Genomic DNA, 17,493 nt, shown 5'->3' with positions numbered 1-17,493 from the left:
TGCTCTGTGAATTCGTGGGTAAGGATGGGAACTCCTTGTGCCTCCCTCTAAGCCACTACGACGGCTTCATTGTCCCATGTCTCAGGATCTCCTCAGGCTGTATTTCTTGTCTCCTCCTGGACACTACAGCCTTCCCGGATGGAAAGTGGAATGATAGGCCTTCATATGTGCAGAGGGTATGTCTTCACTGCACAGTTAACCTGGGTGATTTGCAGCACCCAAGTTAGACTAGCCTGGGTATGAAGGTTACACAGCAAAGCCCTACCCCTGTTACTGTGTCTGCACTTGCCCATGTGTGGGTGGGGGTGTAGCCCATTGTTCTTTGTGCTGAGACGCTCTACAATTTTTGCCACATCATGTGTGTCAGTCATGGGAAACTGTGTCTGCCTTCTGGGAGGGGCACTGAGAACTATTAGCACGTGCGTGATTTTGCTTGGGTCCTCACTGCGAAGCGGGCAGGTTCCAGCCTGCGGGGAAGTGGGACCCCCCAGGTTCTAACCTGAATCATAGAATATCAGGGTTGGAAGGGACCTCAGGAGGTCATCCAGTCCAACCCCTGCTCAAAGCAGGGCCAATTCCCAACTTAATCATCCCAGCCAGGGCTTTGTCAAGCCTGACCTTAAAAATATCTAAGGAAGGAGATTCCACCAGCTCCCTAGGTAAAGCATTCCAGTGTTTCACCACCCTCCTAGTGAAGAAGTTTTTCCCAATATCCAACCTAAACCTCCCGCACTGCAACTTGAGACTATTACTCCTTGTTCTCTCATCAGCTACCACTGAGAACAGTCTAGATCCATCCTCTTTGGAACCCCCTTTCAGGTAGATGAAAGCAGCTATCAAATCCCCCCTCATTCTTCTCTTCTGCAGACTGAACAATCCCAGTTGACTCAGCCTCTCCTCATAAGTCATGTATTCCAGTCCCCTAATAATTTTTGTTGCCCTCCGCTGGACTCTTTCCAATTTTTCCACATCCTTCTTGTAGTGTGGGGCCCAAAACTGGACACAGTACTCCAGACGAGGCCTCACCAATTTCGAATAGAGGGGAACGATCACGTCCCTCGATCTCCTGGCAATGCCCCTACTTATACATCCCAAAATGCCACTGGCCTTCTTGGCAACAAGGGCACACTGTTGACGCATATCCAGCTTCTCGTCCACTGTAACCCCTAGGTCCTTTTCTGCAGAACTGCTGCCGAGCCATTCGGTCCCTAGTCTGTAGCGATGCATGGGATTCTTCCGTCCTAAGTGCAGGACTCTGCACTTGTCCTTGTTGAACCTCATCAGATTTCTTTTGGCCCAATCCTCTCATTTGTCTAGGGCCCTCTGTATCCTATCCCTACCCTCCAGCGTATCTACCTCTCCTCCCAGTTTAGTGTCATCTGCAAACTTGCTGAGGGTGCAATCCACACCATCCTCCAGATCATTTATGAAGATATTGAACAAAACCGGCCCCAGGACCGACCCTTGGGACTCTCCACTTGATACCGGGTGCCAACTAGACATGGAGCCATTGATCACTACCCGTTGAGCCCGACAATCTAGCCAACTTTCTATCCACCTTATAGACCATTCATCCAGCCCATACTACTTTAACTTGCTGGCAAAAATACTGTGGGAGACCGTGTCAAAAGCTTTGCTAAAGTCAAGGAACAACACGTCCACTGCTTTCCCCTCATCCACAGAGCCAGTTATCTCGTCATAGAAGGCAATTAGATTAGTTAGGCATGACTTACCCTTGGTGAATCCATGCTGACTGTTCCTGATCACTTTCCTCTCGTCTAAGTGCTTCAGAATTGATTCCTTGAGGACCTGCTCCATGATTTTTCCGGGGACTGAGGTGAGGCTGACTGGCCTGTAGTTCCCAGGATCCTCCTCCTTCCCTTTTTTAAAGATGGGCACTACATTAGCCTTTTTCCAGTCATCCGGGACTTCCCCCGATCGCCATGAGTTTTCAAAGATAATGGCCAATGGCTCTGCAATCACATCCGCCAACTCCTTTAGCACTCTCGGATGCAGCGCATCTGGCCCCATGGATTTATGCTCCACCAGCTTTTCTAAATAGTCCCAAACCACTTCTTTCTCCACAGAGGGCTGGCCACCTCCTCCCCATGCTGTGCTGCCCAGTGCAGTAGTCTGGGAGTTGACCTTGTTTGTGAAGACAGAGGCAAAAAAAGCATTGAGCACATTAGCTTTTTCCACATCCTCTGTCACTAGGTTGCCTCCCTCATTCAGTATCCCCAGCCAAGTAAACTAGCCTGCGTTTAAAGCACCTCCAAACTTGGGTGGGTGGTTTTTCTGCGTGGATGGTAAAGGGTGCGGTTGGGCTAAAACCTGGGAAAGAACTCAGGTTAACGGTTCAGAGAAGACATGCCCGAACATACGTCCCTCAGTGAGGGACTCTTCATAAGTCCTTTCAACTTCTATGAAAAAATAACTGGGTAATCCAGACAATAGAATTTGCAATCCATGAAGGATGTCTGCTCTCTATGACTGGTATCAGAGGGGTAGCCATGTTAGTCTGTATCCACAAAAACTACGAGGAGTCCAATGGCACCTTAAAGATTAACAGATTTATTTGTGCATAAGCTTTTGTGGGTAAAAAAATGCATCTGAAGAAGAAGTAGGGTTTTACACCCACGAAAGCTTATGCCCAAATAAATCTGTTAGTTTTAAGGTGCCACCAGACTCCTTGTTGTCTCTCTGACTGTTGATCAGCAGAGTGATAATCCAAGCAGTGACTGAGAGATGTGAGCTGCTTGGGTAGTGGAGCAGCATGCTCGGGTAGGGGACAGGAGGGTCAGGATGAGGGGCCAGGAACACTAACTAGGGCCAGCGAAGGGGACATCTTGCCCCAGTCCACCATAAAATGAGGACACTTTGTACAGGGCTAGCATGGATGCCATATCATGAGGCTGATCAAAGAACTTAGCTTTTGATTGCTGGTTTCCAACACATGGATAGTTATGTCTTTGCTTTAAAGGTCTTGCTTTAAAAACTCTTTCAAACTAGGCAATACATTATACTCAACCCTCACATTCTCTTCCATGCTTTCTTACAACATTTGCCCATTACCCAAGCAGTTTCTGTTTAAACTCTCTCCTCACCTTGATCCTTACAAGAAAAAAAAGAGTTACCAAAAATAAATGGTCATCACTTCTTTAATTTCAGTTATTAACATTTGTTAAAGATTCAGTCCCCCTGCCCACTCAATTAAACAAACACCCAAAACCTTCCAGAGATACTCCACCAAAGCCATTCCTGGTATTTCTAAGGTTAAAAAACAACAAGAAACCGTACGTGTTCCCCCACTTTTCCTTTATGCCACAAAGAAAAATTAGGGCGAGAAGTTAATTAAAAAAATTATAACATTCAAATGACATTTAAATTAGAGAGAGAAAGCAACGTTGGGAAATCTCAGTAATACAAAGACCATAAATGTGGGGAAAGAGATTATAGAAGATTCAGCAATTATATGGATTAAATGTTGCAAAAGAAGGGAACACCCAGAGATTTTGATCTTTGGAATGTTCATCCACATGGCTGCTCCTGTCTATTCTCCACCCTATCACCAGGTGAACAACCCCGAGCCTGCCGTAGCTCATACAGCATCCTGAGATCAAGGAGGGCAGATGCACCCTGCTCTCTGCAGCCAGGAGGACAGACCATGAGCAGAGCGGCGTGGGCAGCACAGGTAAATTCCTCCTCCTCATCCCACAATGGGGACTGTAACTATCAACTTAGGTACTTATGTGGGGCCGGGCCACTCAGACTGGAAACTGATGATGGATCAGAGAGGGGAGCATCATTTGGATGCCAAAGAGATGGTCACAGTGGGGACACCACGGAGCTTTGGGAGGTCCGTTATCCAGACTTCGCTGGTAGGAGGCGGAGTGCAGGTCCTTGGGGAGGGAAAAGGCCCTGGGAGTGAGTCCAGGGGCACGGCAATTCCTGCAGTTATATGCCTTCTCCTCACCTCCCCAAAGTCTCTTGGGGGAGGGGGGGTCTCCCTCAAGCCCCCAAGCAAATGTATAGTGTTGAGGATGGAAATAGAGAGTTTATCTATGTGGTGGTGGAAGACACGGAGAGTATGACCAATATTTTGGATCCATCAAACTCCCCCATCTCCAGAAAAAATGACTTTAAGCCTCCTTCTGCATCAGGTTTACAAGCAGTAAATAAAGGAAAGAGAAATATCACTGAAGTTATAAAGTTAGTTAAAAGAATCTGACACTTCCACCGCGTTGAATGAAACCCTAGGAAAGAGCTTTGGGGTGGGGAGGTGAATAGGTAGAATACTGTACAAAGCCCTTGCAATACAAAAGCTTTTTAATGGGTTAAATTCTGAGTCAGAGACCAAGGAGGTTAGCAACAGGAATACCAGTGCAGAGATCACAGGAGTGAGCAGATGAAGAACCCATGAGAGAGGGATTTTTATATTTTTAAACACTGCACTCAGTAAATTACAAACAAGGACCCAGCCTTTAAAGATCTGGTACAGGTTCATTACATCAGACAAGAACAATCTCTGAAGCATCACAGGTCCCACTTTCCTTCTGATATGGGCACTTTGGTTCTGATCTTACAGACTTCAGGAAAGCTGCTATAATCATCTCTGCTAAATAATACGCATCATTGCAAAACAGTAATCGTCCGAGTTTGAGGTGGTTATCACAAGAGCAAGGCTAGACCATCATAACTGGGTTGTTTTGAAATGATTATAAGGCTCACAACTGCTGGTTGGAAAACTAAATGCGTTCAGAAAAGCTTTTGGGTTTTTTTTTTTTTTTACTGCTCCGAGGTATTATTATTAGAGTGGATCGGGCATTTTTCGATCGTGGTTTTTCAATGGAAAACGCCAATTCCTTGAGCTAGGACATGCACACACATCAATAGCTTGCAGGGGTGGACACTCACCCGAGCTGTGGGAGACGCAGCTTCAAGTCTCTGTGCTGCCTGATGCAGACCAGAGACTTGCACCAGAGTTTCTAGCATCCCAGGTGAGTGCTGTAGCCAGCAGACTTTGGCTGTTCCAGGGTGACTTGCATGTGCTTGCTCTCTGTCTGGGTTTTGCTTTGTAAAAATACTCGGTAAACTCTTCACTGGTTTCCTCCCAATGGAATGAGGTGGATGAGGCTTTCTTCCGGCAACTCGCAGAAGCTACTAGATCGCACGCCCTGGTTCTCATGGGTGACTTTAATCTTCCTGATATCTGCTGGGAGAGCAATACAGCGGTACATAGACAATCCAGGAAGTTTTTGGAAAGCGTAGGGGACAATTTCCTGGTGCAAGTGCTAGAGGAGCCAACTGGGAGGGGAGCTTTTCTTGACCTGCTGCTCACAAACAGGAAAGAATTAGTGGGGGAAGCAAAAGTGGACGGGCATCTGGGAGGCAGTGACCATGAGTTGGTTGAGTTCAGGATCCTGACACAGGGAAGAAAGGTAAGCAGCAGGATACGGACCCTGGACTTCAGGAAAGCAGACTTCGACTCCCTCAGGGAACGGATGGGTAGGATCCCCTGGGGGACTAACATGAAGGGGAAAGGAGTCCAGGAGAGCTGGCTGCATTTCAAGGAATCCCTGTTGAGGTTACAGGGACAAACCATCCCGATGAGTCGAAAGAATAGTAAATATGGCAGGCGACCAGCTTGGCTTAACGGTGAAATCCTAGTGGATCTTAAACATAAAAAAGAAGCTTACAAGAAGTGGAAGGTTGGACATATGACCAGGGAAGAGTATAAAAATATTGCTCAGGCATGTAGGAATGAAATCAGGAGGGCCAAATCGCACCTGGAGCTGCAGCTAGCAAGAGATGTCAAGAGTAACAAGAAGGGTTTCTTCAGGTATGTTGGCAACAAGAAGAAAGCCAAGGAAAGTGTGGGCCCCTTACTGAATGAGGGAGGCAACCTAGTGACAGAGGATGTGGAAAAAGCTAATGTGCTCAATGCTTTTTTTGCCTCTGTCTTCACGAACAAGGACAGCTCCCAGACTGCTGCGCTGGGCATCACAACATGGGGAGTAGATGGCAGCCCTCTGTGGAGAAAGAGGTGATTAGGGACTATTTAGAAAAGCTGGACGTGCACAAGTCCATGGGGCCAGACAAGTTGCATCCGAGAGTGCTAAAGAAAATGGCAGCTGTGATTGCAGAGCCATTGGTCATTATCTTTGAAAACTCGTGGCGAACGGGGGAAGTCCCGGATGACTGGAAAAAGGCTAATGTAGTGCCCATCTTTAAAAAAGGGAAGGAGGAGGATCCTGGGAACTACAGGCCAGTCAGCCTCACCTCAGTCCCCGGAAAAATCATGGAGCAGGTCCTCAAGGAATCAATCCTGAAGCACTTACATGAGAGGAAAGTGATCAGGAACAGTCAGCATGGATTCACCAAGGGAAGGTCATGCCTGACTAATCTAATCGCCTTCTGTGATGAGATTACTGGTTCTGTGGATGAAGAGAAATCATTGGATGTATTGTATCTTGACTTTAGCAAAGCTTTTGACACGGTCTCCCACAGTATTCTTGTCAGCAAGTTAAAGAAGTACAGGCTGGATGAATGCACTATAAGGTGGGTAGAAAGTTGGCTAGATTGTCGGGCTCAACGGGTAGTGATCAATGGCTCCATGTCTAGTTGGCAGTCGGTGTCAAGTGGAGTGTCCCAAGGGTCGGTCCTGGGGCCGGTTTTGTTCAATATCTTCATAAATGATCTGGAGGATGGTGTGGATTGCACTCTCAGCAAATTTGTGGATGATACTAAACTGGGAGGAGTGGTTGATACGCTGGAGGACAGGGATAGGATACAGAGGGACCTAGACAAATTGGAGGATTGGGCCAAAAGAAATCTGATGAGGTTCAATAAGGATAAGTGCAGGGTCCTGCACTTAGGATGGAAGAACCCAATGCACAGCTACAGAATAGGGGCCGAATGGCTAGGCAGCAGTTCTGCGGAAAAGGACCTAGGGGTGACAGTGGACGAGAAGCTGGATATGAGTCAGCCGTGTGCCCTTGTTGCCAAGAAGGCCAATGGCATTTTGGGATGTATAAGTATGGGCATAGCCAGCAGATCGAGGGACGTGATCGTTCCCCTCTATTCGACATTGGTGAGGCCTCATCTGGAGTACTGTGTCCAGTTTTGGGCCCCACACTACAAGAAGGATGTGGATAAATTGGAGAGAGTCCTGCGAAGGGCAACAAAAATTATTAGGGGTCTGGAACGCATGACTTATGAGGAGAGGCTGAGGGAACTGGGATTGTTTAGTCTGCAGAAGAGAAGAATGAGAGGGGATTTGATAGCTGCTTTCAACTACCTGAGAGGTGGTTCCAGAGAGGATGGTTCTAGACTATTCTCAGTGGTAGAAGAGGACAGGACAAGGAGTAATGGTCTCAAGTTGCAGTGGGGGAGGTTTAGGTTGGATATTAGGAAAAACTTCTTCACTAGGAGGGTGGTGAAGCACTGGAATGCGTTACCTAGGGAGGTGGTAGAATCTCCTTCCTTAGAAGTTTTTAAGGTCAGGCTTGACAAAGCCCTGGCTGGGATGATTTAATTGGGGATTGGTCCTGCTTTGAGCAGGGGGTTGGACTAGATGACCTCCTGAGGTCCCTTCCAACCCTGATATTCTATGATTCTATTATTCTATGAATGGGAGAGGTACAGGTGACAAATAGGCCTGCAATGGTTAATAATAATTAATTCTTCCTGGCCTCAAAAATCAGAGAAACTATCCTCATCTGTTTACTCCAAAATATGGTCCACCGACCTAGTCCTGAATGTCACCTAGGAAGAAAATACAAGGAGGATATGTCTACATGATAAAAAAAAACCCTGCAGCATCGAGTCTCTGAGGCCAGGTCTACAAGGGCTCATGCTATGGCACTATAAAAAGCAATGTAGATGTTCAGATTTGGGCTGGAACTGGGGATCTGAAACCCACCCTCCGTCCCAGGCTTCAGTGCCCGAACACGAATGTCTACACGGCTATTTTTAGTGCCGTAGCTCAAGCCCAAGCCTGTAAATATGGGCTCTGAGGCTCTGCTGTGGGGAAATATGTAGACATATCCTAGAAAACAGCTGACATTGTGTAGGATGCTTTGTCTGAGGAACCACAGATGAGTGAGAGGTTCAGTTCTCCAAGAACAGAAACTAAGATGGTCAGATAAGACTATTGTTCTTCTTGCCTAGGCAAGAAACTCCTGATTTACAATATTGCCAAATTTTCTCTCCTCCTCCTCCTGGCCTAGCTAAAAAGACACCAAGCTCTCAGTTCTGGTACCTGGCACCATAGCAGGTGGTGGAGACAGAAGAGCAGTTGCAGGGAAAGTCCAGCCCAGAGCTGGCTGCCCCAAGGACAACGCTTGCTCAGTGGCTCTTTGGGGATGGCACGTAGTCCACACAGCACCACGAGCTGTGACAGGATGGTGTGTGCTCTGTGTAGACAGAATCTTTGAAGAGTTTAGTTGCTAGACTCTAACAAGTCTCTGCTGCACGTGTGTGAACAGAGATTTTCCAGAGACTTCTAACTTGAGCTAATTTGGATGCATTTTCACAGGTTTGCCCAAAGGCCTATCTCTGGCACCACAGCCACCACCCACAGCTCCCCCTGCTAAATTTCAAGTCCTTGCTCCAAATCACAGGGGAATACAGCTTCTCAACAAAACAGTGGTAAGATTTTTTTTTTTTTTTTTAAATGGGCAAAATGCGTTTCTTCCTAATCTCGTTCTCAAAAATGACCCAGCTGTTTTACCTGAAATTTCCCCCAAAAATTCAGCCTGAGGTAGACACCTAGAATGGCAAATTTCAGCTCAAACTATTAAAGACTGGCAAAGTTATAAGCAACTGAAAACAGGGTCTTATAACTAGGAAGTGTTCGACCAACCTTAACCGTACACAGTCCTACCTACACTGGCTAGAATATTTAAATAATAATAATACAAGTGGTCACCTCATTATTCACCGGCTCTTCCACGTCATTAGAAAATCATCAGTCCTGGAAACATGCATGGAAAAAAACCATCATAACAGCATCTTTCTCATGAAATAATTGCCACCTGCAAAGCCATAACCCATTCTGGCTTCAGAGCCAAAGTCCCCATAAACTATTTTAAACATAACCTTTCCAAATCCAGTGACGTTTTACTCTCTAGGATTGTGTTGGCTGGAAACCTGGCTAGGATCTCAGAAAAAGAGGAAAACATTGAGGCGGGAATTAGTCTTACCCCTACACAAAAAATCCTGATTATTCAGGTTAAATTTTCAAACCTGGGTGGGTAGAAGTAATCAATAGGATTTGTAGGTGCTCAGGACTTTTGAAAAACAATCACCCCTTTATGAATAGGCTGGGAAGAATTGCTCATTTTGCTGGCCAGTTACAAATGAGCAATTTATAATTGTAATACAATACAAATCACAGTTATCTGTGTAATTAAGAGCATCAAAAAACACCTCATTTGCTTTCCAGCATCAACACTGATGGCTCTCTCTTTTCATGGCTCTCAGAGATGAAAAACTTTGAAGGTCATGCCCTGCCAGGGTGTTACTTCCTGACTGTTGGGGTCCTGTGGTCTGTGAAACACCCCATCAAGTATCTCATGCAGAGGAAGAATGAAAACATCAGCAAAAATAAGTGGTACCAGTATCTGGAGCTCCTGGAAGGGCTGGGCAAAGTTATCATTGCTCTAGTGGGTAAGGACTGGAGCTCATTACCTTCCTTTCAGCTAGTAGCAGTGCATCATTCCCCCAGCTGCCTGACGTGTCAGCGCCCACACTTGTCGATCAGAATAATGAGCACCAAATAAGTTTCCTCCTATAGATAGCGCCCGACTAAATTCACAGCCATGAAAACCACGTCACTGACCATGAAGTTTAGTCTCCCCCATGAAATCTGCATAGTATAGGGTAAGAGCATACAACAGGCCAGATTTCACGGGGGAGACCAGCATTTCTCAAATTGGGGGCCCTGACCCAAAAGGGAGTTGCAGGGGGGTTGCAAGGTTATTTTAGGGGGGGTCACGGTCTTACCACCCTTACTTCAGAACTGCCTTCAGAACTGGCCAGCGGGAGAGTGACGGCTGCTGGCTGGGTGCCCAGCTCTGAAGACAGCACCCTGCCAACAGCAGCACAGAAGTAAAAATGGCAATACCGTACCAGGCCACCCTTACTTCTGCGCTGCTGCTGGCGGGTCGCTGTCTTCAGAGCTGGGCTCCCGGCCAGCAGCTGCCGCTCTCCACCTGCCCAGCTCTGAAGGCAGCGCCGCCATCAGCAGCAGCGCAGAAGTAGGGGTAGCAGTGCTGTAACCTCCACTACAATAACCTTGACTCCGCCCACAACTCCTTTTTGGGTCAGGAGCCCTACAATTACAACACCGTGAAATTTCAGATTTAAATAGCTGAAATCAGGAAATTTATGATTTTTTAAAATCCTATGATTGTTAAACTGACCAAAATGGACCGTGAATTTGGTAGGGCCCTACCTATAGACAATGGGAAAGCAGGCAGGATCTGCTCAGCAGGCTCCAATAGCCTGCCCTGTCTTCCAGTTAAAGTTCATAGTTAGGCCATGTTGGGTTTTTGAACAGTAACAGATCTTTCTGAAGCTAAAAGAAGGCAGATGCACTGTAAATCATTTGCAGACTTAAGACAAGAGGTCTCGCTATGCCTGGCAGTAGTGCTGACTCCATGTCATGTCTAGGTTAATACTTACCTCTGTCGCAGCTGCACCTGCCTTCCTGTACCACGACAGGGCAAGGGGCAAAACAGGCAGAGCTGGAAGGCTGGGGCAAGGGGATCCTTGCCCAACGCCTGGATTCTGATCCTTTACTCGCCTATGTGCCAAACCTAGAGTAGAAAGGTGGTTAAGTGCTAATAGCTTTCTCAGTGACTTGGATCCTGTCCTCCCTTCACACTGGCCCTTTTCCTGTTGGATAGGGATTCTTGCTGGACAGTTTATTCCCGAGGGCCCCCATTTGCATCTCTACACCCAGGATCACAAGTGGGTGGACCTGCTGACTTGGACACATGGAACCATGTACTTCACTTATGGCCTCTCTGGCCTAGTGGATATTCTCATCCCCCTCCCACTTGGGCTGCCCCCAGGGCTGGATCGCTTCATGCTCTCGCAGGCGCTGTGTGTTGAAGGTTAGTAGCAACCGCACTTCTGACAAAAGGCTACAGCAGCCTAGGAAACAGATGAGTCAGAAGCTCTAATAGCAGTGGTCCCCAAAATTTTTAGGGTCATGCCCCCTCCCCCACCCCCCAAGTCAGGGCCTGGAGTGGATGCAGACAGGAGTAAGGGGACCAAGGCCAGGGCCGCAGCCAGGGGCTGGGACCAGGGCCAAGTGCAGAGCAGCGGGCAGGCTGCGGCCGCAGCTAGGGCTGGAGCAGAGCTGGGAGCGGAACAGGGCGGTGCTCCCTCCCCACCCCCTGTGGGAGCTGGCTCAGGCCCCGCCGCGCCCTCCAACCGTTCCTCTGTGCCTCCCTCAGGAGCGTGCGACCCACAGTTTGGGGATCTCTGTCTTACAGGTTTCAAAAATCCTGTTAACTCTTCAGACCATCAGCAACACTATGGCTACGTCTACACTACAAGCACGATAGGGGCACGACTGCAGCTATGCTGCTGGAGCATAGATGCTCCTTACATCGACAGAAGGGGTTTTTCTGTCTATGTTGGTAATCCACCCCCCGCGTAGCAGCAGCTAGGTCGATGGAAGAATTCTTTCCTCGACCTAGCCACATCTACACTGGGGATTAGGTTGGCTTAACTATGGTGCTCAGGGGTGTGAATTTTTTCACATCCCTGAGCGATACAGCTCGGTCGATCTAAATGTTAAGTGTAGACCAGGCCGATGTGGCTTAAACAATTATAAAAATCCTTCTCATCTGTAAATTATTCTCTTGAGACTTCCATTTCAGTGGAGGCTCTTGGCTCATTTCAAATCAATGGCTAAGAGAGAAACTTGGAAAACATTTGGGCACATGGGCAGAGTTTCATTGTCAAAAGAAAAAAAGAGGGAGAAAACATATTTTCAAAGAATGGGCAGAAACTCAGGCATCAGCACTGGAAGAAAGACACAAAGCTCTGTTCCAAAACAGTGGGATTCAGAACCGTCAGTTATTTACAGGAAGAAGGGTACTTCAAAAACCTGACTTACAGTCACCTATCAGTGACTTGCCTAGACAACTGGGGACAGACTGTTTGCCTCATAGTCATTTGGACAATAGGACCTGGCTTTTCCCAGACATTTTCTCTTTACTTGCTTGCCTCGAGTTTTTAAGTGGCAACATCTCCATTCAGAACAATAGGTCCTCCCTGTGAACTGCACTATCCTATCCAAATACATAGCAGTTACATGTGCACAAGGTAGGGAAAATATCTGTCTCATCAACCGCAACCTAGGCTCCAGGGTCACTGGTTGGCTCTTTGCATCCAGTTCTTCACTAACCATTTAAGCAGTATTAGCACAATTTGGTTTGAATTTTGGCAGGTTTTCTCTTTTATTTTCATGCCCATCACCGCCTTGCGCTGGATCAGCACATCCACTCACTGATGCTCGTTGCCATATTTGGTGGTGCCTTCTGCTCCCTTCTGGAAGTGTTCATGCGAGATAACCCAGTCCTGGAGCTCTTAAGGACGACCATGTTCCTTCTCCAAGGATCCTGGTTCTTGCAGGTTAGTAATTGTTATCCTGTACTTTCAGCCTGACTGACTCTATAGTGGAGAGCAAAAAAGGGGTAAAACACTCAGACTCAAAGGTCAAAAGGGACCATCATGATCTACAACTGTCAGACTTGGACTTAAATTCATTTTAGCCATGATGCGTTGTTTACTAAGTTCTCTCTCCAGATTATTAGAGAGGTGAGGTAATGTGTTTTATTGGATCAGCTTCGGTTAGTGAGAGACAAGTTTCTCAATTGACACAGAACTCTTCTTCAGATCAAGATCTGACGTGTAAGCTCAAAAGCTCGTCTCTGTCACCAGCTTAGAAGGTGATCCAATAAAAACATATTACCTCACCCACCTTGCCTCTCCAATATCCTGGGACCAGCACAGCTACAGCTCCTCTCTGGGTTACAGCAGTTCTCCCTCCAGGTTATAACTGTACACACTGGTTCTGAAAACTTTACCTCTGATTTTGTAGAAAAAAAAAACACAACATTTGTAAGAGCGGCTCAGCCTGGGAATGTTGGTCATTTTGTTTTACATTATAGCATTCACAATGTAATAGAATCAGGACTCATCTAGAAGCCAAGCAAGTCTTGCACTGTGCCCTCGAGGTCAGCAGCCTTGGGCTCTGTCAGACAAGCAGGGAGACCTAAGTCCTGCCCCCTTCTGACTAAACTCAAAGGTAAGGACCGTCAGGACAAGCACCTCAGATGATCTCAGCTGACAGGATGGTGCATTGGGAAAATAGGATAGGCTAGTGGTTAAAGTGCTAGCCTTGGATTTGGGAGACCTGGACTCAATCTCCTGCTCTGCCACAGACTGCCTGCGTGACCTTGGGCAAATCACTTAGTGTCTCTGTGCCTCAACTCCCCATCTGTAAAATGGGGATATTAATACCTCCCTATCTCAGAGGGGTGTTATGAAGATAAAGAAAAACTGGATAGTTCCCCCATTACTATACTAATGTTAGTACCCCAGATAGATGAGCTGTCTCCATAGCCAGGACCCAAAGCATATCAGGCTTTGCAGATTAAAAACACACTGGAAATTTCACCTGGATGCACACAAGGACCCAGTGCAATACACTCATTGTAGTTGGTCACTAAGCAAATTCTGCATTCCTTGAAGTGTCTGGATGGTTTCCTATAGCAGTCCCAAGACAGCATGTTAGAATAGCATAATCAGCAGGTCAAACTGGTGTGCAAAGCTGCAGGAAGGCACAGGTATAAAAGGAGTGCAATCTCCTAGGCAGACACTAGAGCACAATGGGGAGCCTTTGGTCAGTGCATCCATATTCGATACTGAAGCCGTGTAATAAAGGAGAGGATGGGGTGTTGGAGGAGCTGGCCTGCTCATCAGATCACCACTTATTCTAACTAGATCGGGTTTGTGCTGTACCCACCATGGGGCGGGCCAGGCTGGGACCAGACTGATCATGGAAACATCATGTTCCTCACCATGTGCTTCAGCTGGCACTATCTAGGTGCTCTCCTCCTCTTTATCATCAGCTACTTCATCGTGTACTGGTACGTAGTGGGGCCGGGCGGTGGGAGAACGGTCTGTGCATATATGACCGTCATGAGCCCTGGTTTGTGTCAGTGACACACAACAGATAACAGATCTGCTTATATACAGTGGGCAAAGAACTCCCGTTATTTGTACTGTGGTAGCACCCAGAGGCCCCCAGTGAGGGATCAGGGTTCCCCCTTGTGCACATTCCTAACAAAAAGATAGCCTCCACCCCACAGAGTTTATCATCTATGTATCTGATGAGAGACAACAGATGGGAGAGGGAGAGGATTCTGACTGGTGTAATAAGCAGCAGTTCCAGCACTGCCTAGCCATTGATGTCAACGGTGGTTATATCCACTTACTCCATGGGCAAACAAGCCCCTAACGTAGCAACTTGAGATGCTCAATCTAAAATAGAACACACTGAACATGCTCCCCTTCTGAACTTATTTAAACGCTAGAGCAGCAACAAGAGGGGACATTTAACTGCTTCACTGCTGCCAAAATGTAAATTCCCTCCAGACACAGTTTGGTACGGAATATCCAGTCTATTGAGTTACATGTTGTAGACAGGCAAGATGAGCCTAGGGTATCCTGAAGAAAACATGGCTACTTGGCTATCCCATACATGGTATACTCAGCACTGGCTCATGAGTTGGATCGTCAATTTAGGACCTGTTTGTGAAGGGTTGCCTCTCATCACGCAACAGGACCTTGTTAAAATTTAACCCTGAAGATTAAAAATTATGCAAAAGTCATATAAATCTTAGTTCTCTCACTTGATTCATTTCCTGAAGCTGGGAGGCTGTCTCATAGCTTGTTAACTATGCCTGTATCAATATTAATCTGTTACAGTTGCATTGAGAGACGGAAGATATATGGCAGACAGGGAAAAATTGGGAGTTCGACATTCGACATGAGTTCCTATACTCCACTCCTACTGCAAACGGATAACATGGAAAATGTTGACTCCACGCTGGAGTCTCTTCCTTCCTAGAAGCCAGGAGGATTTTCCTGCCCCCCAAACAACATGGGCTGCAGATTTGTCATGGTGTTAACAAAAATCACAGAGCGCTACATTTAGTAAAAGTCACAGGTTTAAGAAGAAATGTTAAAGGTACCAGGGGGGCATGTCAGAGTGGTGGTGTTGGGTCTTGCCCCTTGGGGATGGAAGGCCCTTGGGGGAGGATTGGGTCAACCCTTGAAGGCTGGGAGACCCTGGGGAAGGTTGGAGAGTGAGCCCATCCCACACTCACCCTGCAGGAGGGCTCCTATCCTGAGGCCTCCCAGAAACGTCATGGACCAATGGAGAAAAAAACCAAACAGTATCTGACTCCCCCCACCCCGCCATGACAAACTAATGAGCGGAAAAATGGACAGGGAATCCGGCGATCTGGGTTCAATTCCTAGCTCCTCCCAAACATTGCTCTGTGATTCTAGGCAAGTCTCTTAACCTTTCTTGTGCCTCGGTTAATCAGCTGTAAAAATGAGGATAACAATATTTCCTTTCCACCACTGTCTATTCAGATTGTAAGCTCTCCAGGGCAGGGACTGTCTCTTGTTATGTATATACAGCACCTAGCACAAAGGGGATATGATGTTGGTCAAGTGCTCTAGATTACAGCTAGGCCAAAAAATTTCACACACTTTATTTGCTGGAAAAAAAGGTGCAATACCGACTGACCCAAATTCACAAGATCCCCGTCTTCCCACCCCCGGCTTAATGCCATCCACAAAATGGAGGAAAGGCATCACCACCTCTTCCTCTTCTGGTTGTTTTGTGAACGTGGTCATTTAAGAAGGCACAAAAACATTTGTTAACAACATGCTTCATTCACCCCCAAACAGATTTTTTCAGTTCAGCAACATTTTCTCCCATCTTCAAATTCATTTCAATCAGGCCCTCCCTCCCCCCCCGACCCCCATCAGAACAGCCAAGTGAACTGAAAAATGAATTATTCACCCAGCTATACTCTAGCCACTACTGTAAATGCAAATGAACATACTCTAGCTGTCATTCACTTCTCTTTCAGCAGAATATAAAGGGACTTAGGTAAAGTGACTTTCAGTGGGGCGTCTTAAGCACTTTGAGAATTTTGCTCATCATCATCATTCCATTCCTACTCTCTGCTTCTTTTTAGTAAGTATAAAGACACCCCCCTGCTAAGAGAGACACCCTTTCCATTAAACAGAAACAGCAGCACATTCTCCCTTCCCACATAACAACGCTGCCTGGTGCTCTGGAGTGTATCATTTGTGCCTTTAAGGTGTTTAAGGCAGGAGCGCAGGCGTTAGCCTGGCATTCAGTTCTAGAGCTATGTAAATAATACTTGACAGAAAGATGTCAAAGTATTGAAAATAGGCACCAGGTACAGAACTGGAGTCACAAGTACTAAGCCTGGATCTGCCACTTTCCGCTACTTTGGCCATGTCGCAGCTACGTGCCTCAGTTTCCCTCTTTTTAAAAATGAGTTAAAAAGGGTTTCTCTACCTCAGCTACAGTGTAAGAATTATTGTAAAGCATGCTGAAGATGAAAAAGTGGCTCCTAACATTTAAATCATGGTCTGGAAAGTCATTTTAATTAAGAACCCCCCTAGCAGTATCTCCAGGGTGAGTTTCTAGCTGTCAGGGTACCCTGTACAGTTACAGAACAGACTGGCTTCATTTTTTAAATTTTTTTATTTTTAAGTACACACCCACCCACCAGTTGTTTAAAAAAAAAAAAGACAGACTTTGCTTCTCCTTACAGCTGTTAATATTTTATGGATGTGTGTGTGTGTGTGTGGGGGGGGTAGGGGAAGTGTACTAAGGTCATGTCTACACTACAAAATTAAGTTGACCTAACTTACGTCGGCATAGAGCCCCAGCAGCAACTACATCGCTTGTACATGTCTACACTTGGCTCCTTGTGTCGGTGGTGCGCTTCCTCACAAGGAGGGCTTGTGTTGATTGTACTGTCAGCGGGGGGTATCACAGGAAGGCTCCTGAAAGCCAGTAACAGTCGACAAAAGCAATGCAGCATCTACACAGACTCTGTGTCGACCAAACTGCACCAACCTTGATTTTACACCGCTCACGGAGGTGGAGTTATTAAATTGGCGGAGCTGGGCAGTTACACAGGCAGGAGCAAAATTTAAGTGTAGCTGCCTCCCTAGTTACATCGATGCAAGCTGTCTTGCATCAACCCAATTCTGTAACAGAGACCAGGGCCCTTAGTCCTTTGTGGGTGGTGGCTAAAAGTTACTCTCTTGATGAGAAATGGGTCTATCCCATTGGTGGAGGGAGGAGGTATTAAGGCACTCGTATAATACATTCCTTCTTTCTAACTCCATGTG

The 17,493-nt window shown here is 46.7% G+C and overlaps 2 protein-coding genes across 2 annotated transcripts in view; one reads left to right on the top strand and one right to left on the bottom strand.

Moving 5' to 3' along the window:
- Positions 1–5,128, bottom strand: part of ST14 (ST14 transmembrane serine protease matriptase) — a 93,834-nt gene extending 88,706 nt beyond the window's left edge. The window contains exons 1-2 of the mRNA XM_077839732.1: positions 4,915–5,128; positions 1,734–1,880 (exon numbers count right to left, since the gene is read on the bottom strand). Coding sequence (XP_077695858.1) covers positions 1,734–1,748 — 15 coding nt within the window. The 5' untranslated portion in view covers positions 1,749–1,880; positions 4,915–5,128. The remainder of the gene's footprint in view (positions 1–1,733; positions 1,881–4,914) is intronic.
- Positions 5,129–9,485: 4,357 nt separating this feature from the next.
- Positions 9,486–14,247, top strand: LOC144278380 (transmembrane protein 45B-like). The gene is made up of 4 exons (XM_077839636.1): positions 9,486–9,669; positions 10,911–11,120; positions 12,467–12,651; positions 14,026–14,247. Exons 1-4 carry the CDS (start codon positions 9,486–9,488, stop codon positions 14,245–14,247), a joined length of 801 nt encoding a protein of 266 aa, XP_077695762.1.
- The last annotated feature ends 3,246 nt before the right edge of the window (positions 14,248–17,493 follow it).

This window comes from Eretmochelys imbricata, chromosome 22 (genome assembly GCF_965152235.1).
Source record: "Eretmochelys imbricata isolate rEreImb1 chromosome 22, rEreImb1.hap1, whole genome shotgun sequence".
NCBI lineage: Eukaryota > Metazoa > Chordata > Testudines > Cheloniidae > Eretmochelys > Eretmochelys imbricata.
The sequence above is the reverse complement of the archived record's forward strand: the minus strand, read 5'-3'. Positions and strand labels throughout refer to the sequence as shown.